Raw genomic sequence first — 24,892 nt, forward strand, 5'->3', positions numbered from 1 at the left:
CAAAGGTTCGATGGATAGGAAATTTTTCTTTCATAGAAAACGACTCAAAAGCTCTCAAAATTACTTAATTTAAAAGTAATATAATAGTCCATAAAAATGTGGACTATAAATTGACGAATGAAATATCACGATCCGATCCAAAGAGGTGAGAATTCAACAAGTACCTTTTAGGAAGAATCTCTTTTGAATTTGTTTTCTTTTTTTATGTTGCTAAAAAGAATCTTGTTTGAGACTACAATAAAAAGTCCCTACACTGCTTTTTTCTTTTTATTTATTTTTGGATAAAAAGCATTATCTCCAAATAATTGTTTGAATGTTGTTGAATAAAAAAAACGATGAAAATGATTCGTTGTGATTGTTTACATAAATTATGAAATTATATAAACATTTTAAAGTACATACATTTGCTCATTAACTCAAGATTTAAGCGATTTTAAACGACTTTGCATTTTGTTTTACAATGGTTCACTTCACTTTTAAATTAATTGGAGCTAGATAAAGTTTTTTTTTTAAAAAAAATTATTTTAAATACAAGTACTAGTAGAACATAATTAACGTGTAATTGAATATATTTTCGACATTCCAACTATCTTGTCACTTGAAAATTAATTCTCATGCAAAATTTCTGTTGTAACAAAAGTAATTTAACTCACTTATGAATTTATGAAATACTTCTAAAATACTATAATCTTTTTTATGAAATACTTTTAAAATACTATAATCTTTGATAATTTATGATAAATTCACAGATTAATTGGTTTATTATAAGTGTCATTTTTCATATATATATGTATAAACTTTTTGTAGAGCTGAATTTTGTAGTATATTTTCTTACTATTATAAAGGGATTATATATTTGTTGCAAAAAAAAAAAAAAAAAAAAAAAAAAAAAAAAAAAAAAAAGGCCTTATATATCTACAACATAATACGACATGCCACATACTTATTAGAACCACCTATCCTTGAGATGTAACCAACCCGAAAAATGACCTAATTCAAAAGTCGATTTGTATAAACACAATAATTTAGTATAGTTTGAAATTGATTATTAGATTCAACCTAAACTCCAATTAATGACCTGAATTGACACTTCTAGTCTTCTAGATACGGGCCATACGACCTCCTACACTTATAATTTGTACTTGGTAATTTATATTGTCCTTCTACCTTCTGTTTAATTTGGAAAAAAAATATATTAAAACAATCAAACCATAAGTCTTAGGAATAATTGGATACAACACGGTCGAAGGTACACAGGAAAGACTACCGAAAGACCCAATGCATGTAAATAAATAATGAAAACTCGATAACTCGTAGTTCATGTAAAATGGTCCCTAAAATATGCATTATAAAGTCAAACAGCCTTTAATCTTTTGTTTCCCCTTTTTATCCAATTGCCGTGTTAAGCACATGTTCTTGCCAATCAATTTTTTGATTTAATTTTTATTTTTTTTCCGCGTAATTGCATTTTTTTTTCTACTCCACTTTTATATCATCTCTTCTCTTACTACTTTATTTGATTAATTATAAGTTGATAGTTACTACTCTTATTATTACATTCATTATTATACCCTTGAAAAGAATAATGCTTAACATGCCGTATGAAATATTATATTGTAATTGTAGCAAATTATGTGATAATCTTTCTGTAGTATCCACATTTGTGTTACTCCTGTTTTATGATAATGTATAGACAATCAAATGACTTGATTAGGTTGTGTTCACATTAAAATTAATCATTTCTTTGTCGGAATATTATTGTCACCTGATTAATTTTAGAATGTCCGGAAGAAAATATCACAATTTCATAAATAATAATATCTTTGTACTAGCGTTTTAATAATTAAAAAAAAAATTAGGTCGGAAATGAGTGACAAGGTGACTTCAAAAATGATTGATACAAATATTTTTAATTTTGTAAATTGTGTCACATTCATGAGTTTAAGGGGTATGGTTTTAATGTGATAATTTAACATGAATGAAGGAACATAATCAACTTTACCAAATTATTATACGTTACACAATCGGAAGACAATCTGTATATGAGTTGTACTCGCCTTTTATTGTTACTCCGTAAATCCCTAACTTATGTTACTAGGAGCGTTGAACACGCCTTTGCTAGCTAATTAATACGTTGTAACAAGGAGATGTACAATACATGTACGCTACAGTAATGGTGAATCTTGTTTGATATTCTAATTAATTTCAAAAAACCATATATTTATTCCGTTTCACAAGGAATTGCCGTTGTTCTTTATTCCCTTTTTGGTAGAAAATATACTCAATTACGGAGTAAAGTATAAAAATCATATCACCAATTCACAAAAATACAATGTTAAAAACTATATTTATAAATATGAAATTATAAACATTATTAATAATTGAAATCACAAGATAATAATGCACTCCACAATATAGTCATGAGCTCACACACAAACTAATTCAGCTAATACATTATTCAACCCCAAAATAATAATGTGTATGCCAGTAAATACAACACTGGAAACTTAGCTTTGAAAACACACCCATTAAATATCTCATTTTGTAATAGAAGCTAATTGTAATTAACAAATATAAGCATATACATACATAGAAATCAATTAATTGCTAAGTGATGCAACTTATTCAAAAACAAGATTATTACAACTGTAAGAAATTGGAATTTTTAATTAAAAAGAATGGTAATGATAATTAGAGAAATTAAGCTTAATTAATAACTTTGGCCATATACTCATATGTAGCATTAATTAGCATAAGAAATAGACAGAATTAAGGATTTCTCACCCCTTTTTTCACATAATTAAGATTTCTTGTAACTTTGGCTTTTCTTGAAACTTCTCCCCACCTTAACTAACTTAGCAAGCTTTCTCTCTCCTCTTCCTTTGCTAAAAGCCAGATTATGACACATTTTTTATTATTTTGCCAAACCTTACTTCTTATGTCATCACCCCTCTTCTCCCTTATATATATATCCCCATTCTAAAACTATATACTATATTATTTTTATACATCTTATAAAAAAAAAATTACAAACTTTCTCTCTTTAATTTATTTTTGGACCGCCTTCTTAAATTTGCTACATTTTTATTAAAATTATTATCATGGGTTTAAGAGACATTGGAGCAACACTTCCTCCTGGATTTAGATTTTATCCAAGTGATGAAGAATTAGTCTGTCATTATCTTTATAAAAAGATTGCTAATGAAGAAGCTCTTAAGGGTACTTTGGTTGAAATTGATTTGCATACTTGTGAGCCTTGGCAACTTCCTGGTATGTATATAAATTTCAAGTTTTTTATTTTATTAATTACTATAATAATTATATATAATTACTATTTTTAGTATGTTTCATTTTTTTTAAAATTTGTTAATCTTTCTTTTTGAGAAGTTTACATGCATTCTCTTCCTTTTAATTTATTCCCTCCTTTTTGAGTTGATCAAACTTGTTTTCAAAAAAACTTTTACAGATTATTTATGTTGTTTTTCAATGATTTAATGCATCATGAGTTAATTGGAACGTGATTATATCGAGTTATCGACTGGATCACTGGAAGCTTGACCTAGAGGTTGGTATAGAAAAAAATAGTTTTATAGGGGAGAGTACAACAAATTTTTTATTTTTTTTTAAATTTTTATTTATTTTGGTTTTCGCGTTTTTGTTATGATAATTGGATGGTCGAGTAACTAGAGAGTATTCTCATCGCACAAGTAAAATCGTATCACTTATGATTAGTGGAATGAAAGATTTGTATATGAAATTTGGTGATATGATCATGCCTAAACGAATATTTAGTACTTTAAATGGATGGAAGAAGGAATTTTGGTACTTTTATATTTTCTCCACTTGCCACTAATTTAGTTGTAAGCTTGACTTTAAGTTTTGTTAAATTACCCATCAAAAAAAAAAAAAAAAAAAAAAAGAAAAGAAAAGTTTTGTTAAATGAGAAATGGTCTCGTGAAAATCTTCATTGCATTATTCATTATGGTGTATATAATTTTATTACAGCTTTCACATTTAAATTTAATATATCATATCATGCATATTTATTACTAGTAACAAACAATCTAATTTGATTCATGTATCATGCATAAATCTATTAATCCCAATTAGTAGACGTGTCGTGGTAAATAACTTTCTAGTATATATGAAGATTCATTATTTGTTCAATTGATTTGATTTCCTTTCACTTTTTTTTTTTCAAATGTGCATTTAATTATAGTGCATGAAACTCCGGGATTATCAAAATTTTTGCATGCAAGCTATTGATTAAGCTAATTTTTAACTTTTATTTTTATATAATTTCTTTGTAATTTGATTAAGTGGGTCGGGGTGTATTTATACAAGTATTTTGTGTAGTAAAACAAAATGAAAATATTCTTCAAAAAAAAAAAAAAAAATTAATTAAATTACTATTATTTGATTAAAAGTACCTCATTTTCACTATATATTTTGGGACTAAAGGGGCTCTAAAATGGCATGTTTTCTAATCTATTATAGCGAGTACAACGTTAGATCATACTTGTATACTTGCACAAGAATAATTCTTTTGAGGTTGTTACCTTCTATCTTTTTCTCCTAATAAGTTTTGTCTCTTTCGTTTTATTGGTTGTGAGTTGTGACTTGTGTCATTGTGTGTGCGCTAATTTTCCGGTTTGGTTCCCTCCTTTTTTTGCATGCCCCGTGTATTATGTGTTGAAAAGCCTTTTTTACCTCGAAAATTGAATGACTAATAGAACTAACTCACACCTTGTATTATTCTTGTGAGTGATGTTGCTGGCGTAATGTAATTATCTATAAACGTGTATTGATCACTAGCAGAATAATTATATCCCTTTTTGTATTTGCTTCTAAATTTGGGAGTAGTTTAAAATTTTCACCTTAATTGAAAGTATGCAAGATAGTATATTCCTAATACATTTTTGATTTTTGATATGGTATTACACATAACACCAAAAAAATATTTTGTTCACTTGCATATTAAGTAGGCTTGTCATAAAAGCTAAAAAAATCACAAATAACAGCTTGACAACACCAAGGTTGACTCCTTTCCAAATTGAGAAAGATTACAAGCCAACCAGCTTATTTTATTGTTACACTTAAGTTTTTCTACATTCACCTATGTTGTTATATAATTTCATCTTTTACTTAAAATAAAAAGTTATTTAATTTCTAACAAAACTCTAAGTGCTTCATTAGGAAAATAAATACACTTCTAAACCCTTCTTATCTTATTTCCATAATTATTTGAAGTAATTCTAGTAATGACCAACAAGTTTTCTCTTTGTTTCTTCTTATACGGTTCATTTACTAAATATGCAAAGAATAATGATGCTTTAGTTACTAATTGACAACCAATACAACAATAGAATGAAAATACCTGAAAATTCCAATTTGACTTGCTAGATTTAGATGTCAATAAGTTCAGTCATCAAGATGTATGTGATCGAATCTTGTTACACTACTGTCTTTTGTGATTTTTTTTAAAGTCGTAGATGTTTTTAATTATGGAGTACGTATTTCTTATTTTAATAATTCAAATATTAGCGGTGGAAGAAAGATAATAAGAAAGGGTTATAGAAATTACATTTTTTTTAACAGAAGAATTAGATCTTGTCAATTACGTTTTCAAATAATTTTACTGTGTTAGGAACTTTTTTAATGTCTAGGTTGTACAACATACCTGGAAAAAATTGAAATTTTCTAACGCGTAAAAATTTATAATGATGATGCTAGATGGAAGAAGGTCCACTAATTAATTAGAATAGGAATCCAATAATTAATTAGGATTAACAATGATGTGACACTTAGGGAAAGGGGTAATTATATTATATGTATATCTTATCAAACATTTGTACATGACTTAAGATTCCATCACTGTAGTACGTGACATGAGGATTATACTATACACAAGATTGTGCTTATTGCTCGATCGTAGTACTCAGTAAATTTATTTTATACTCGTATCACAACAAACTCGGTTTTCAGGATTCTTTTCTGTAACAACTAATAATAGATGGAGTATGTAGACCGTCGAACCAATTAGTAATAGGTAGAATAGTCGTGATAGACAACAACCCTCATAGGTTAGTCGTCGTATTTCTTATTTTACAACGTAAAACAACATTTTTTAACTTACATATGTGTTACATCTTTAACAGTTTCAAGTTCTATATATTTTATACAGCGTACAATATTCTTTTTAATCACATAAGATGTATACTCTACCTATATGCATATTTTGGCTATTTTATCAATTTACCAAAATTAACTTTGCCCTATAACCTTAACTACGGGTGAGAATCGAACCCCTACCATACCTCATCAGGAGATGATCGAGAGAGCTACCACCAGTCTCTCTCGGTCCACTTCGTAGAATTCTTATTCAAATTATAATATGATGAATCTAGGTTTATTATGATCACTTAAATAAGTATGTTACCGACTCCCTCTAATGGGAATCAGCAAAATCTTATTCGAAGAACTCAATCATGATGTATACGTCCTCAACAAGTAAGTAGAGGAGATGTTGTTTTCACTTAGATGAACAACAAAGATATAATGAAACAACATTGAAAAGACTCAGATACACATATAAAGTGTCAATTATATACTATACTAATAATTCATAATATATAGTACCTTTTTTCTCTTATCCTTTTGAATAATAAGGAGAATACAATCATTGTACTTAATTAATAGTATACACGCAAATAATGATTCGATTTTATTTTCATAGAATCATAGATGCAATTATCTAATTACCATCATTTCTTGACTTTATTTTTCCTTAATTTTTTTATTTATTTATATATTATTGTGTGTAGAGGTGGCGAAGCTCAACACCACAGAGTGGTACTTCTTCAGCTTTCGTGACCGCAAGTATGCCACCGGCTTTCGGACCAATAGGGCAACGACATCTGGCTATTGGAAAGCAACGGGTAAGGATCGGGTTATACTTGACCCGAGGACCCAAGAGATCGTAGGAATGAGGAAGACTTTGGTTTTTTACAAAAACCGAGCTCCAAATGGGATCAAAACGGGTTGGATCATGCATGAGTTTCGCTTGGAGAGCCCTCATATGCCTCCTAAGGTACGCAATTAATTAAAAAGTACTCCGTATTTATTAAACTACATAATAAAATTAACCTCATTAAATATCAAAACATCGTATGATATGTTTATTTTATCTTTTTTACTAGCTTTATAACGAGTGAACAATATACATAAGGGTACGGGCTGGGTCAGCCTTGTCCCGTACCAACTTAGTCTCACACATGGAAGATACGTACATGAGCACATGAAACTCTCATGCATTATGTATTGTTGTAAGGTTAAAATTAGGAGAATATATATTTGACATAATTTAATAAATGCCTCTTTAGTAATAATTAACCAAGGAGAAGGATAGTCCTCCTAATGTCCTACATACATAACTAAATAAGACAAAGCATACAACTACACATAGTATATATAGTCGAATTAATTGAATCTAGTGCATTTTGTACTTTTTCTTTTGAATGTATAGATCACGTGAAGTAATTTAGCAACGTACTATAAATAATTAGAATGTTATTGGTCCATTCTATAGTACATCTTGCATTAATCTAGCTCATTATGAGTTGTAGGCCGAAGTATTTGGTAGTTGTACATTTTTATTATGAGTAGTTTAGTAGCCTTAGTCCCTAGCTTAGCTACTTAATAACCTAAGCTAGGCCCCATGAATCATGATTAAGCTAAAGCATCGTGATTTAAATTCTCATTTCGTTGTCTTTTCCAACTCACTTAATATTCGTATATATTAATAATAAGAACAGTATGAAATAGGGTGGATAAATAATAGAGATAGAACGGAATAGAAAGTGATTACGTGTATGTGAGAAAAATGTGGAGTCATAAACTTGTAAAGTAAGTTAATTATAACTCATACAAAGTACAGAATAGAAGTTTTACTAACGTTAAGCTAAGGTGCTAAGACGAATATCATAAATACTTGGCTAGAAAGAATGGAATATTTGTAATGCATCACAAACACAAATAATTCACAAAAGACGATCACCTCTAATGCTTAATGATTGGAGACAAGGATTTATATGTTGTCACTTTCTCTAGACAAATCCAGCATCTTAGGGCATCTATTCTTTAGAATATAGAAAATTCAAGGAAACTTCATCATTTTTCATTGTCAATTTTACTTGTGTTGTGTTCCCTTTCATGAAGTCATCACTAAGTAACACTATTCAAATTTATCCAAGCTCCAAAATTTAGACAAAGACTTGACATATTCTACAGCATAAATTCTTTATAGATTTATCTTATAATTATACTTAATAAATAGCCCATAATAAGACAATTAGTTTGTAGTTAGTACCTGTTTAATTTCTTGGTAGTTTATGTTATTATTCTCAATAACCAACTCAGGTCACTTCTTCACTAATACTCTACATTGGCTTTAAACCATGCATTAAGAAATTTTAGTGATTTTTGATTGATTAAGTATTGATTGAAATCTTATATTTTTTTCCCCCAATTTCCAATCATTTTTAGTTTGGTTTGATTTGATTTTTGAAAAGGTACATATTAGTAATTCGTATTTGCCTACTACCTTTTGCTAGTGCACAGAGATATGATATATGATATGCCACTATTATACATGTACATTACAATATATTGATATTGAAGCAATTAAGCTAAATCAGATGTCACGTATATATTTACCTGTATCATTTTCATTGGTGCGTCTATATAAATGTACTGTGTAACTTCTTAATTTTCGTAAAAATAATTTCAATTGTGATATGATGTGCAGGAAGACTGGGTGTTATGTAGAGTTTTTCACAAGAGCAAGACTGAAGAAAACAACAACAATAACCAATGCCAACACATGCATGAACATACAACAACAGCTAGCACCTCTTCACCACCTACTTGTTATGCATGCCAACAAACCAACTCATTCTCTTCAAATTATACTCCTACTACTACTCTTTCTCAAGAACCAATTATTAGCCAAAACAACAACATTAGAAACAACATTCCAAACATCATTACCAATAATGTTGTTACCAATAATCATCATATGTCGTCCCCATCGTCGTTAAACCCTAGCAATAATTTCATGCACCTCTTGAAAGAGGGTAACCCAAGCTACCCTTCTTGGAGTGATTTGGTTGTGAAAAATGATGATTATGGGCTATTATGGGACTTGGAAATGGAAGATCAAACTAACAAATTGGGTGATAATAATGGAGTTCTTCCTCAACTTGAATTTGGAGATGTGAGATTTGATCAAGATGATTGTGGCACCATTTTCTTCTAATGATTTTTATCATTACAAGAATTATTATTATTATTTTATTATTTTCCAACTAACAATTTAAAAAAAAAAATTGAAAAAAAAGAAGAAAAATAGGTTTAAAAAAGGGACATATTTAGAAAGACAAGAAGTACACCGCCATTTTGTTGATTTGTGTGAAGTTTGGTGTACTAGCTATAGATAGCTTTTTATTTTTGCTTAGGCATTAAAGGATATAATATTTTTATTGTAATGCCATAATATGGTATAGGATTTAGGTTGTGGTCTATGTTATAAATATATATGTAGTGAATCATTGTATAAACACATGCATGCATGTACTTTTACCATTAATTTCCCTTTGTTTGAACATATATATTTGTAAATTTACTTGGTATTTACTCTATATTCATATATATGCTCAATTCTAGATTTTTAGTACATTTTTGGCGTTTATTATATAGCACATTATTGGTTATTTTTCTAAATTGTTTAATTTGATAAATGACTATTAGCTAACTTTTGTATTTGCCTTCAAAAAACAAACAGTTTTTGATTTTATGAAAATATCTTTCTAGCCAAAATGAAAATCTTGACAAAAGCAATTTTTTTTCTCACAATTTTGTCCTTTAATTATGGCAACTTCTAGTTAATAAATACGAGAAAAAATGATGGTCATTTTATGACGAGTTGAGAATCAACAATTGATTATAGCAAACATGTACTCGATGTATGAATCAGTGAATCACTTATATTATTAATCGACTTAAACGAGGAATATCAACACTTAGCTTAGTAAACACGAGCTAAGTACTATGAACGAGTCAAACAACCCAAGTAAATCATGCAATAATCAATAACTTAAACATGGTCTTTTATACCAAATTAAATTATACGTAGTGTTTTATACCTACAAAAATAGATAATTGTATAAACCCTTAACATTAAATTAATCAAATAAATGTAGAGAAATTAGCTTGCTTTCACTACAAGTCGATCATGCAAGACAAATTACAAAATTTGAGCTTCTTAGCTTACAAAGTCATTAATGAAATCACTATCAAAACAACAATAATCTACAAATAATAACTTCAATTCACATGTTTTTTGCTAATTACTTGATAAAATTCATTATCTGTTAAAATGTTACTACCTTTGCATTTTAGTGCAATAAAACTATCCGTACTTAATGAGGTTGTATTATCTCTAACTGCTATAGCATGATAAGATAAAGCAGATCATTAGAGGACAAATTTAATTAAAGAGTATGATGTTACATGATTTGCAAGTTGAATTTAATTATTTTATTTATTTATTTATTTTTTTTTTAAAAAAAAAAAAAACCTGCGGCTTTTGTATGATTTATATAAATGCTCTAACGATAAAAATTGGTGGTATGTTTGCCTCTGGTGGCTCCCTCCTCCGGGATTTTTGTCGATCGCTTTCTTGTTTTAATACCACCTCTGTTTAGATTTAATTATCACGCTATTAGTATTAATCATGCTATATGTTGTTATATAATTCTTCAATGGACCTACGTATACGTACACAACAAATTAAAGCTTTCATTGGAGTAGAGTCTAATAAACATACATATATAGGGTCCATCGATCCAGATTCCAATATTGTAAAACCAATTTCTATTTATAAGTAGAAAAATTTACTAGTCAGCTAGCCTTATATGTTAATCATCCTATCTTATCTTTTTTAAGATAAATCGTTTTTATAAGTATGTTTTTACCAAATATATTTTTTCAAATGTACAAGAAAACAAACATTTCAACATCCCTTCCATTTTATTTATTTCATTTTTGGCTCCATCATTACGTACATATTAAGTATTTTCTTATAATTTTGTCATTATTGTAGGTTCTAAAATACAGCCATAACAAGGGCAAAAACTAGGTACTCACAAAAGTTTTCTAGCGTTATCTTCAACATGCCACGGCATCTCAAGTAATTCAAATTCACAAGGTAATTAATAATTGAAGAAAGTAAAAGAAACAGTATGTAAAGGAATAATTCCTAGGGGTAATCATATATTATATGGGCTATACTAAGTTAATTCCCCAGATAAATAAATTTTCCCCAGATAAACAAAAATAATTGTCTTTTCAAGTACCAGTGAAGGGGTATATGCGTCTTTTCATGTACTAGTTTAGGGGTACATGTGTAATTTCTTTACCAAACAGTAAAAACAAGTTGCAAACAGTAACTGGACAGCCAACCAAATTAAAAGTACTGAATAAATGACCCTGCTTTTTCAATATATTTACAAAAATACCATCAGATTAACAAAAATATAATTCGTTTATAACTTGTAAATTCCCAAGTTTAATATCACATCAATAATGGCCTACAAATGTAATAATGTTTATACTAATTACTAAAACTGTCACATAATCTTGTGATTTAGCAATAGTTTTTGTTCTATCTAGCTAGATAGCCACACCATCATATTTAGTATAACTCTAAAATCATACTCTTTCACAAGTTTCGCCATTTATAAGGAAGTTCGGATGTATTGCTTTTATTGCTTTACATGGCTATTGGAGGCTCTAAGACAAAGGATTTTGACATTCGATTGCATATGATGGATAGCGGAAAATTTATTACCACGCGTGTAATGGAATGAATGTAAAGAAAGGTATATACTTCCTCTGTTCTTTTTTACCTGACCTGTTTCTTTTATCACGTTTGCCAATACAAAACTTTAACGATCAATAACTTAAATTCTCCATAAGTTAAAATTATAAAAGTTATATATTATTATAGTACTTATTGAGACAAATCCAAAAAATCATACATGAATATATTTTTCCTTATATATTATTCACAAAAGACGGTCAAAGGAGGAGTGGTGAATAGTGTAAAAGTCAAAGCGGGTCAAGTAATAAAGAACTAAGTAAGTATCTCGATATATTACAACAATTTGAGATGTGACACACCTTGTTTTGTAATTACGCTTCTTTTGCACTGGGTGGATAACACGTATATAATTGTCCAATAATCCAATTTACTAATTTAGCATATTGTAAGACAAACATTAAGTGAAAATGTTACTCCGTTGTTTTCTTGTTGATGTTCTCATTAAGAAACCTACCACTATTTACAATAAGAATAAATTTTAAATTATCTCCAATATATATGTTGGGAAAAAAAAACACATAATTTAATGAAGTTTTTTTCATTTTGGCATTATATATCTTACTAATTTTTTTTTTTTGGGTACTACGACGAGGAGTTCCCACCACCTTTGGCAAGTGGACTAATCTCCCGCGGGAGTTTGCATGGGTACCTCGATGGGCAGCATCCCTTCCAACTGGGTAAATGCTTAATAGTTGTAACTTTATGTTTAATAGGTTTAGTCAAAATAATAAAAAATAAAATAAGGGTCTAGATTTGGGCTAATTTCAAAAATTAGTATTGGGTAATTAATTCTGGGCTACAGATTTGGGCTAATTTGGATTTTCCTAAAAATTGGGCTGGGCCGCCTATTTTATAACATTGGGCTGGCCTAAGAAAATTTCGATTATAACCTCAGTATGTCAGAAGTTCATAACACAGAAAATCGTACTCCTCAACTCACTCGTACTCTCATTTTTCTCTCTCCTCTGCAAAATTTTCTTACATCAATGGAGCTTTAGGGATTTCTTTTTCAGTTTATTTACCTCTTTCTTCAGTTTTATTCGTCGCTCAAATTCACAAGTTTTCGTCATTATTTCTAAAGATTCAACTAAGGTATGCTCGAAATTTCACTTCAATATTTTTTCGGCGCTTTTTTTGATGCTCTGTATAGTATTCAAATTAGTTAATCTGACATTGTTATTGAGAAATTCATGTTGTTTTTGCTAGATTATGTTAATTTTTTTCTTGATTTTGTTACTTATGAATGAAAATTAGGAAAAACTGGAATTTAATTTACACAGTAGTGGAAGACTAGTATAATTATCAGATTGTAAACAATTTATTAGAGCTTATTTTTTGTAAATTACTTCGTATTTGTTAGAGCTAGTTAATGGTGATGTATTAATGGAGTTTTTAGTTGATTATTTGTAGCTTTAGGTTATCTTTTTGAAAAATGGGGGAAAAGTTTTCGTTAATGCTGCAAAAGTTAAAAGTATATTGGAAGTTAGGGTTTGAAATTGATTATATGGTTTTAAATTCGTTGTTTACTGTACTTGAATTTCTTGAATGTTTCGTGTTCGCTTATGTTCTAGAGAGATTGGCTTTTACCCAATTTATTGCCATGGAGATGAGATGATGAGTATGTACATGGATACCCTGAAGTAAAGCTTGATTGAATGCTTTATTTCCGTCGTAGTTAATTGTCATTTGACCTTATTAGTATAGAGAAATGCTGGTTTGTAGAATTTCCCCTTTGCCTGGTAGTACTGAGTAGTGAGTGGAGGGCGGTTTAATTGAGCACTCGAGCTCTAGTTTGCTTATGTTGAAGATGAAAACTACTCACCGTCTCACTTTATACTTAATTACTTACTTCACTCTAATTGAGCAAAGAAAAGTCTGAAGTTCTAAATCAAATGCGGTTATTAGGCCAACTAGTAGTTTTTAGCTTTTAGCTTTTGAGTAGTTAGTGCTGTTGGAAGTTGGATGTAATTGTTGGTTATTAGGCCAACGGTTGAATGTAATTGTTGGTAGGTTAGGTTTTAAAGTAGGTGTTGGTAATATGAGTGTTTAGCAAAAGTAGCGGCTTAAAATGTAAGCGTCAATAAAGATTATATGTCTATTAGGGAATTTAACTATATTTTGATATTTTAATTTATGGTTGTATTTAGTATTACCTTATTTTAATTTAACAATGACTATTTTATTTTATTTTTTTAATAATAAAAGGTAAGCATAAGAAAGGTATTAATTGATTATAGTCAATGTATGGAGTATTTTCTGTGTTTTACATTAAAATTATTATGCATGGAATCTATTTTTACGCTAACTATCAATAATAACTTATAAAACCATGATTTCACCATAGAAGATAGCATGAACAACAAAAATCAACAAATCGCCATATCAGATTACTTAATTTACGTAATATTATATTAAAATTTGACCACAAAAGAAGAGTTATCGCCATATCAGATTACTTAAGTTACGTAATATTATATTAAAATTTGACCACAAAAGAAGAGTGCAACAATATATTGTGGCTAAATTTGTCACATATTGCTACGTCCCATGGTATAAATATTAATTAGACCTTTTGTTTAATGCCAAAGAAATTGGGGAAGAAGTAACTAAGTGGAGGAAGAAAGCAGTAAATGGAACGTAGAAGTACTTGAACTCTACTACTACTTTTTTGTATGACATGTTAAATCTTGTGATCATTGGCGACACCACCCAACCTTTACTTCTACCTCAAACCACTATCTAAACCACTACCTTGCTAAACACTTAATCTTTTATCTTTTGACTTGGTCAAACCACTAATCTCTACCTCAAAAACTTGTTGCTGAACACGCTCTTAGTGACAGATAATGCTAAGAGTTAGTAGTGGAAGGGAGGCTTTTTGACTGATAGTCAAGAAGATCCTGGTTACAATTTTGTTGTGCTAGTTGGCTGTCGAAAAATCACTAATGGCATTCTATACTCTGTTAAAGTTCTTGCCTATTTATTCATGAGACAAACGAGTTGAACATATTACTTTTTTGTGCTCTTAGTTGGCTCAGTAGAATTGATGGTGACTGAAAACATGAGTCCTATTGAGAAGCATCAAGAAGAAAAACTAGATATTCCTCCGGATTTGACTTCACTCGCCACATTCAGTTTGCAAAGAGCAGAAGTAAATGATCTTGAGATATCTTCAGGGATATCCCCTTCTGATATTGATGGTCTTGAAAGCATCAAGAGAAGTTTGAAGATTCAACAAAGACCATGGATTGTTTATGACCAGTTCGAAGGTGAAAGGGAGCCAGATGTGAAACCACATGATATGGTCATACTTGTTTCTCCTTAATATTTCAGTGTTTGTAAATGTAAGATTTTGTATCTGGTTTGCCTGCATTGAATTATACAAGGTTTATACTAAAAAAGTAATCACCCTAGAGCTGAAAATGATGGAAACTTCTTTCTTACATCATACGAAATATAATATGAAGAATGGAAAAAAAATCTTTCATAAATAGAATTTAGGTGATTCCCTGTAAATTGCTACCTTTCAAGTAGTTATTGATTGTTACCATGGGTAAAAATTTATGATTTATCACAAAACTGAAGTAGATTTCATAAAATGGTGCAGGTATTACATAGGGTATATGTTCAAATGTTTTCTGGAGTGCTGATTACTTCGTATGGTTACGGAGAAATGCTACTTGTACTTGTCAGTGGTGTAGGACATGCATGCTCAAAGTAATCAGAACTAACAACATTTTGAAGATAACCAATGATTTTCAACTAGCATACATAGAGTTAGGTGCATTAGTGTGGATTTTCCCTTTCTTAAACTTGTGTATGTTTGTCCGTTTCTACTGTACAATTTGTTATTGACTGTTGCCATTGGCCAACTGTATGCTTTTTTCAAAAAACAGAAGTTGGGAGTTAACATTGTAGTACTTCTTCCGAAAGATGGTTAGAGCCAATGAAGATTTATAAAAAGGTGCATGTATTATGTTGGATAAATGTTCGCATGTTTTCTGGAATGTTGATTGTTCTATTGGTTACATAGATGTGTTACTTGTCAGTGGTGTAGGACATCCATGCTCATTGACTTTCATCCTCTTTTCCTCTTACTCCATGTTCTTGCAAATCCCTTACAACCTTAGTGAGGGTTGCTGAAGGTTGTCTTGTTGATATCCTTCAAACCACTTGTTTGCATCTGCTGCTTTACTGTCTATCCAAATAAATTTGTTAAATCAGGTTGAATTGTACTCTGAATGAACTCGGCTTTATAGGGATCTTAGAAATATATTTCCCTTCTCTGTTCTGCATATAATTCACTGGATGCAAGTTATGCCAAGTCCACTTATTCTAATTTTTTTTTTTTTTTTTTACAGAGTTCATCTCCAAAGGTTTGTCTTCCCAAGGGTGTTACAAGAGGATGCTCAAACTGCAGCGGGTGTCAAAAGGTCTAACCTGGATTTTTTTTTTTTTCCTTTAATTTTATTTTAATTGTTCAGGTAGCCGACCCTACTTATGGGATTAAGGCTTTGATTGATTGATTGAAGTATTTCAATTGACTTGAACATCACATTATTGTTGGTCCAAACTCCAAAGTTCTTTGTTGCATGTAACTCTTAATTATGGTTCCTCCATATCAAATTGTTACCTTTTAAAATTAGACCATATCTTTAGCTTCTGTAGACTTTTGGCAATGATTAAATTGATATTTGGAAAGTATTAATTAATGGAGAACTGCGTTATTTGAAATTCTTTAATTAAATGCTTCTATTCTAAATCTTTTTCCTCTTCTTATTTTCTATTATTTTTTTATAAGTAGGTTTCAGCTAGGTGGGATCCCGAAGGTGCATTCACTCATGCACTAGAAGATGTAATTGTATTTCATCCTAACGAAGAGGCATGTTTTCAACTCTATATTAGTATATTTACTTTATTCAATGCTTCATTTATTGTTATGTTATAAAATTTTATGATTTGCTTTCAGGATTTCAAGGACACCTTCAAGTACATTGAAAGCTTACGCCAACAGGTGGAACCCTATGGATTATGTCGTATTGTCCCACCTTCATCATGGAAATTTCCAAGCTTTTTTGAGGAAGATGACATCTGGCAAAATTATAGATTTTCTACCCAAGTTCAACGGGTTAATGAGCTCAAAATTCACGGCTCCTTTAGAAAGGTAACTCCAGACAGTGACACTAGAGAGGCAAAACGAAGAAGATTGGATTACGAGTCTACTGATGTTTGTGCTGCAAATTTTTGCTCTGATGAATGCCAAGGATTAGAAAGTTTCTGTATTGAATCTGGTCCAGAGTTCAATCTTATAGCTTTTAAACGGTATGCTGATTATTTTCACCAGTGTTACTTTTCCAAAGAAGTTGAGGCTCCATATGTTCAATCAAGGGCAGCTATGCATCAAGCTCAGAGGGAACCATCTGAACAAAATATTGAAGGTGAATTTTGGCGTATTGTGGAAAAGCCAACTGAAGAAATAGAAGTATGTAGACGCTGTTTCAGATAATGTCGTAAAGCTTTAACTTTACATTTCTGATCAACTTACAGTGCTATCTGTCTTTATTTAGGTGCTTTATGGGACTGATACCATTTCTGAAAAACTCGGCTGCAATTTTTCAGTATCATCAAACCTAGGTCAGGCATCTGATTCCATTGAAGGTGTTTCTTCAAATTGGGACTTAAATCATCTCAACAAGTTGCCTGGTTCCTTGCTTTCGTTTGAGACATTGGACTCTTCTGGTATATTGGCGCCTCAGCTACATATTGGAATGTGCTTTTCATCTCTTCCTTGGGTAAGACCTTTGAGCTTCAAACTCATGTGATACTAATTTGTCATTTTGGACTTTTGGTGGTTCTGTGTAATTTTCAGTCTTTTCGGTGAGTGAATTCAACATATCATTTATTTTTGTAAAGTATTCCCCTTAAATAATATATTTTCTGATAATTATTATCTTTTTCTTTGAATTATCAATCAGACTGTTTCAGAGCATCACTTATATAAGCTGCAGTATCTGCATTTGGGTGCTCCTAGGATATGGTACAGCACACCCGGATGTGACTCACATAAGTTTGAGGTTATTGCAAAAAGACACTTCCCAGCTTCTGGAAAAGATCATCTTGAGCGAACTCATAGACCAGTAAGTTCTTTAGTTTTGCCTCTATGCCTATAGCAAACATGAGACAGTATTCTTCAAAATCTTAGGAAAAAATTCAAATTTTCTGCTAAGGTATTCTGGCAGATAGCATAAAAAATTTATGTATGTATAGTTCCATTGATTTGAAAGATTGTCACGCGTCTAAATTTTTGAAGAAAGGTCTTTCTATGTGTTATACATGTCATTTATTTATGATAACGACATAACGTGCTATATTACTATATTCTATTCATGGTACCCAAGTTTAACCTAAAGGTGGTGATACCTTAGTGGAAATAAGATAATGGCATTGCTTAAGTGCATGACACTACCTGTATGGCTGTATCACTGTATGCATGAGATAAATAACAGCGGAGAATCGTTCATATTCCAGCGTGATAATGCATGTGAACTGTCTTGTTTGTGTAAATATATACATGTGCAAGAATTGGTTTATTAAACTACCAGTGTGTTTCAGTGTTTGTGGCCAACCTTGTATTCTGATTTGCCAGGAAACGAGACTGTAGTCTGGGATCCTTTTTCTGTCTTTCTTTTTGTTTTTTTAATCTTTAGTTATCTTAACTTTGGTGTTGTGGTTCTTACTGTAATGGACTGATGTTTACTGCTTACTAACTCATGCAAATAACAGTAAAATTATATAGAAAGATTGATTCTTTGAATAATGTAGATAATCTGATTTTTTTGCAAGTTGCAAGAATTAATAAAGATGGAAGCTTTAAGTTTGATTGATGATGGAGAAAGGGTTACAAGGGATAATGTAATAGCTTAAGGCTATCAATCTTCGATAGTGAGTTTAGCTCACAACTCTCCAATAATGGCTTTAGGCCATAACTCTCTAAAAGGTTCTCACCAAATTTCTGCCTGCCTATTCCCTTCCCTTCCCTCTCTATTTATACTAAGGACTCTTAACCTAGTGAGCTAATATTAGTAGAATACCTATACTACCCCTCCTTAGGTTGATCTATTACACTTACCAAATTGTTTGAATTTATAATTTCAGGATCGACAATTGTCCCCTACAATATTAAAATCAGAGGGTATACCAGTTTATCGTTGCATCCAACGGCCCGGCGAATTTGTTCTTTTTCTTCCAGGAGCCTACCATTCAGGTTTTGATTGTGGGTTCAGTTGTTCTGTGTCGGCAGTCTTTGCTCCATTGGAGTGGTTGCCTCATGGGCAACTTTCAACGGAGCTGTACCGTGAGAAGAGAAGGAAAACACTAATCTCTTATGATAAGGTGCTATTAAGAGCAGCTGATGAAGCTTTGAAGGCCCAATGGGAATCTCTATTAAGGGGTAAGAAAACACCAAAAGTCTTGACATGGAAGGAGACTCTTGGAAAAGACAGGGTATTAGCAAAAACTTTGAAGGTAAGTGCCCTTGACTTTTCTTGTAACACAAAGTCAATCAATCAATCAATCAATCAAAGCCTTAATCCCAAAAGTGGGGTCGGCTAACATGAACCAAATTTGATTATTCCGTGTAGTCATCAACATAAATCTTTCTCCTCCATCCCTTACGATCCAAAACTTCATCCTCACGTAAATCCATGCACTTCATATCCTTCCTCACTCCTTCCAACCAAGTCATCTTTGGTCTCCCTCTTCCTCGTTTAATCCCTCCATGGTCCCACTCTTCCACTCTTCGCACCGGTGCACCCTCGGGTCTCCGTCTTACATGTCCAAACCAACGCAGACGATTTTCCCTTAATTTATCTACAATGCCCGCCACACCTACTTTCTTGCGAATAACCTCATTTCTGATTCTATCTCTTAAAGTGTTTCCACACATCCACCTTAACATGCGCATTTCCGTAACCTCCATCTTTTTAATATGCTCTTTCTTAGAAGCCCAACATTCTGTACCATAGAGCAACACTGGTCTTATGGCAGTCCCGTAGAATTTTCCCTTCAACTTTAAGGGAATGCTGCGGTCGCATAGCACTCCCGTGGCCGCTCTCCATTTAAGCCACCCTGACTTAATCCTGTGGGTCACGTCTTGATCAATGTCACCATTCTTCTGGATGATCGACCCTAGGTACTTAAAACATTCACTCATGGTCAAATCCTTTCCATCCAAACTCACCACTTCATTGCTTGTCCCCCTCTGAGTGCCAAAACGACATACCAAATATTCAGTCTTACTCCGACTTAGCTTAAACCCTCTAGATTCCAACCTTTGCCTCCATTGCTCCAACTTGACATTAACCCCATCCTTAGTCTCATCCACCAAAACGATATCATCTGCGAACAGCATACACCATGGAACCTCATCTTGAATTGGTCTAGTTAATTCGTCTAGAACCGTTGCAAAAAGAAAAGGGCTTAATGCAGACCCTTGATGCAATCCGATTGTAATAGGGAAATCTTTTGTCAACCCTCCGCATGTCCTCACATTTGTTGACACATCCCGATACATATCCTTAACTAGGTCTACATACCTTCGTGGGATACCTTTCTTCAACATTGCCCACCAAAGTATCTCTCTTGGCACCTTGTCATATGCCTTCTCTAAATCAATAAAGACCATATGAAGATCTTTCTTCTTTACCCTATAAAACTCCATCATTTGTCTTATCAAATGGATTGCCTCCATAGTAGATCTCCCAGGCATAAAACCAAATTGGTTATCTGAAATGCTTGTGCATGCCCTCAACCTTTGTTCAATCACCCTTTCCCACAACTTCATAGTATGGCTCATAAGCTTAATTCCTCGATAGTTAGAACAATCTTGAGCGTCTCCTTTGTTTTTATAAACCGGGACCAAGGTGCTCTTCCTCCAATCTTGTGGGATCCTTGTAGCCGTCCATATCTTGTTGAAAAGGTTTGTTAACCAATCAATACCAATCTTACCCAAACACCTCCACACCTCTATCGGTACCCCATCAGGGCCAACCGCCTTCTTAGGTTTCATCTTCCTCAGTGCAATCTCCACCTCTACTCTCCTAATCCTTCGCACATACTCCATGTTGATTTCTTCATCACTCATAGAGGTATCTCCTATCACAACTCCATTACTTCCATTAAATAATTCATCGAAGTACCCCTTCCACCTGTCCTTGATGCCCTCCTCTTGCACTAGGACCATTTGGTTCTTATCTTTGACACACTTCACCATGCCAATATCCTTCCTTGCCTCTTGTCTTCTCTTTGCCATCTTATAAATGATCCTTTCTCCCTCCTTGGAATCAAGCTTTTCATAAACCTCCTGATATGCCTTTTCTTTTGCTTGGCGAACAGCTGCCTTTGCCTTACTCTTAGCCTCCTTATACGCTGCAAAGGTTTCATCACTCCTACATTTTCCTAAGGCTTGATAGCATTCCCTTTTTTGCTTAATTACTGCTTTCACCTCTTCATTCCACCACGAAGTATCTCTCTGTACCGAAGTTCTTCCCCTTACTTCCCCTAAGACCTCTTTGGCCACTCTTAGGAAACAGTTCTTCATTCGTAACCAGGTCATGTCCGGATCCACCTCTCCATCCCAATCCGCTTCTTCAATTACCTTTTCTGTAAAAACCTTAGCTTTTGCATCCCTTAGGGTCCACCATCTTATCCTTGGTTCTTCTTGTCTAACTTTTTTCTTCGCCTTCTCTTTCAGACGAATAGTCATTACCAATAGCCGGTGTTGGGTGACCACACTCTCCCCTGGGATAACCTTACAGTTTATGCAACTTTGTCTATCTATGCTCCTTGTGAGCAGGAAGTCTATTTGAGTTGCATTTGCTCCATTCCGAAAAGTTATCAAGTGTGAATCCCTCTTCTTAAACCAAGTATTAGCCAAAATTAAATCATATGATTGGGCAAAATCCATAATAGCTTCACCACCGGCGTCCCTCTGCCCATACCCAAAGCCTCCATGGACACTCTCATAGCCATCTCGGCTCGCCCCAACGTGCCCATTTAGATCCCCTCCAATATATAACTTCTCTGAGTGGTGGACACCCTGCACCACCTCGTCTAGGTCCTCCCAAAATTGTCGTTTCTCTTCTGCATCTAAACCCACTTGGGGAGCATAAGCACTGATAACATTCACAATCTCCTTGCCACATAGCAACTTCAGCCTTATCAACCTATCGTTCTTCCGATAGACCTCGATCACCTCTTTTGCCAACCTCTCATCGAGAACCACACCAACTCCGTTCCTAGCTCCACCATTCCTTGTTCTGTGGCTCGTTTCTTGCCCAACATACCATACCTTATACCCCAAAACCAAGCCTCGAGCTCCTTCTCCTGTCCATCTTGTCTCTTGGAGGCACATGATGTTCACGCGTCGTCTTTTCATTACTTCTACTAATTCTGCTGATTTTCCCGTAAGAGACCCCACATTCCAAGAACCAATCCGCAAACTAAATTCTTTTCTCCCACGCTCCCTCCTGATCCCAACTCCAAGTCCTTGATTATTTGACACCACAATTGGGCAATATGGCGCGTCGCTTCTGGGCGACGACCTAGCAACCCTTACATACTTATCACTGCACCCGGGTCTGGGAAGTGCAGCGCGTCGCTCAGTAGGGAACGCCCCAATGGCACGCCCTTGCTCATTTGACACCACACTCGGGCAATGTGGCGCGTCGCTTCTGGGCGACGACCTAGCAACCCTTGCATACTTATCACTACACCCGGGTCTAGGAAGTGCAGCGCGTCGCTGAGTAGGGAACGCCCCCACGAAAATATCTGTTTGGCTCATGTCATGGGATGTGACGAAGTTTTATACTGGCTGTCACTGGCCTACCGTAACCCTCCTCCTTTATCCAGGCTTGGGACTGGCAGCGGGAAACCCATCTTGTAACACAAAGTAAGTATTTAGGAAAATATTAATATGGCTTAATCGTTACAATTAATTGGCAATGGAGTAGTGACTACTTAATGCAATTGGGCCACGTAACTCTAATGATAGTATGCCCCAATGCCACGATCGTTTTTAAAAGGATGGGATGGTTCAAGCTTACCCAGAGAACCTTATCACAGGATCTTCTTCACCCAAGAGCTCCTAGCGGGCCTATGACCTCAAAGCTACTAGGTTGAAACTGTAAATCACTCCACTAGACCAAAATAAGCTTGGCAAAAGTGCTATTGCTTTGTGATAGTCCTATTTGTAATATTTCCGGTCTTTTACTCTGTTATTGTTTCTACTTCAGTGAATGCATTCTCTCTTTGATATTACAGCTGATTTTAGTTTTATCAGCAAAGCTGACATATCGTCGACTACTTTTTTTCTTCTTGCGCAGGAGCGAATTAGGTCAGAGACAAGAAGTAGGGAATATCTTTCTTCTGCGTCTATGTCAAGGAAAATGGAAGAAGCCGTCAATGGTGATGGCCGGAAACTGGAATGCAGCGTCTGTTGTTATGACTTGTATATGTCTGCAGTATCCTGCCCATGTAACCATAACAGATTTTCATGCCTGCTTCATGCTAAGCATTTCTGCTCTTGCCCCTGGACTGAGAAAATCTTCCACTTCCGCTATGAAATCAGCGAGTTGAATATTCTTGCAGAAGCCACGGAAGGCAAGTTGGCTGCGACCAGGATTTGGTTCAAAGAAAATCTTGGGCAGGCCCTGCAGTGGGACAAGCCCAATTTAAATCAAAATGAATATTCAGAGAATCCATCATCTGCTGCTAAAGACAAGGTTACCTCTGTAGAAAATGAGGCTTCTGGCTCAAAGTTACTTTCAGAGACAACTGGATCCCTTGAAATGAATGGTAATATCAATGCTAAAGCCGGGAAGACCAGTTTGAACAATGCATCTAATGATACAAGTTCATCTTCTTCCTCTGATATTGATTTAGATGAATACATCACAAGTCTGGAGAAAGCCTATAAAAGTGGAGCTTTCCGTCCAGCATCCAACAGCGAAGGAGAATCGTTGCCAAGTGGGAAAGATCGTGTTTAGAAACCAGGGGGTCTTATGCAAACTGTTTACCCCGACAATAATACGTGTGTTCTCTTATACATCCTGTGATTAAATCATGTCTATTACAGTATTGTATTACTCTTATCATCGTATGTTACTCTCGACAGACCACAATCGAGTATCATGTATCAGGATTCTTTCCAAGAATCTGTTATGATGTAAAGCAATTCTCAAATTTTTCAAAAGAATAATGAAAGGTAGTCGTGTCTCCTATTTTCAGCACATGAGCTCAACGTATATTGTGCACATGCTGACATGTAATATGTATGAAATGCTGCACTAGAATTTTATTGTTAACTTTTATTCTAATACTTAGCTTACAATTGAAATTAAATTTTTAATAGACATTTGAGATTATTTAATACAGAAGTAGTAGTTTATTTTATAAAAGACTGGAATGCTAAAATGGGGCAATGGTAAAATCCCTGCCTTAGCTTCTGAGAACTAATCTTTATAAATAAATAAAACAAACTTCTGAGAACTAATTAAACATCTCTATCATCATATCATGTATTTCTCCGATTGGACTAATAAAAAATCTTACCCCCTTTATAAAAAAAAAAAATAATAAATAAATAAAAAATAAAAAAATAATAAAAAAGAAAGACTAATCTATATCATGGACAATGAATTCTAACAAACTCTACACTTTTATATAAAAACATTATTACAAAAGTAAAAATAGTGTGGTAGTAACCTCAATTTGAAGGCTATGTAAAATATTTGTAAACATTTCATAAATTTTAAAATTTAGAATACGTCTCTTTTCACTTAAATTTTACTCATATTAGAATGAAGCATTATAAGATAATGAAACTTTAAAAGGGAAAGAATCTCTTTTTCCTATACTCTTATTTATACATCTTTTATTTATATTGGTTGAAAG

General features: G+C 33.0%; 2 protein-coding genes across 4 annotated transcripts; both read left to right on the top strand.

Moving 5' to 3' along the window:
- The first annotated feature begins 3,024 nt into the window (after positions 1–3,024).
- LOC145591521 (NAC domain-containing protein 77-like) lies at positions 3,025–9,698 on the top strand. The gene is made up of 3 exons (XM_081648002.1): positions 3,025–3,270; positions 6,825–7,090; positions 8,807–9,698. The coding sequence occupies exons 1-3, from the start codon at positions 3,102–3,104 to the stop codon at positions 9,314–9,316; spliced, it is 945 nt and encodes a 314-aa protein (XP_081504128.1). The 5' UTR covers positions 3,025–3,101; the 3' UTR covers positions 9,317–9,698.
- A 3,178-nt stretch (positions 9,699–12,876) lies between these two features.
- Positions 12,877–24,363, top strand: LOC145604623 (putative lysine-specific demethylase JMJ16). Of its 3 annotated transcripts, none has more exons than XM_081660535.1 (9): positions 12,877–13,033; positions 14,971–15,285; positions 16,303–16,374; positions 16,746–16,823; positions 16,911–17,423; positions 17,509–17,733; positions 17,917–18,078; positions 19,097–19,465; positions 23,323–24,363. In XM_081660535.1, exons 2-9 carry the CDS (start codon positions 15,238–15,240, stop codon positions 23,983–23,985), a joined length of 2,130 nt encoding a protein of 709 aa, XP_081516661.1. In that variant the 5' UTR covers positions 12,877–13,033; positions 14,971–15,237; the 3' UTR covers positions 23,986–24,363. The 3 variants fall into 3 exon arrangements, with proteins under 3 accessions (XP_081516661.1, XP_081516653.1, XP_081516668.1); XM_081660527.1 differs by having other exon boundaries at positions 14,971–15,245; XM_081660542.1 differs by lacking the exon at positions 19,097–19,465 and having other exon boundaries at positions 14,971–15,245.
- Positions 24,364–24,892: the final 529 nt, after the last annotated feature.

Source organism: Chenopodium album, chromosome 2 (assembly GCF_948465745.1).
Source record: "Chenopodium album chromosome 2, dcCheAlbu1.1, whole genome shotgun sequence".
Classification (NCBI taxonomy): Eukaryota; Viridiplantae; Streptophyta; class Magnoliopsida; order Caryophyllales; family Amaranthaceae; genus Chenopodium; species Chenopodium album.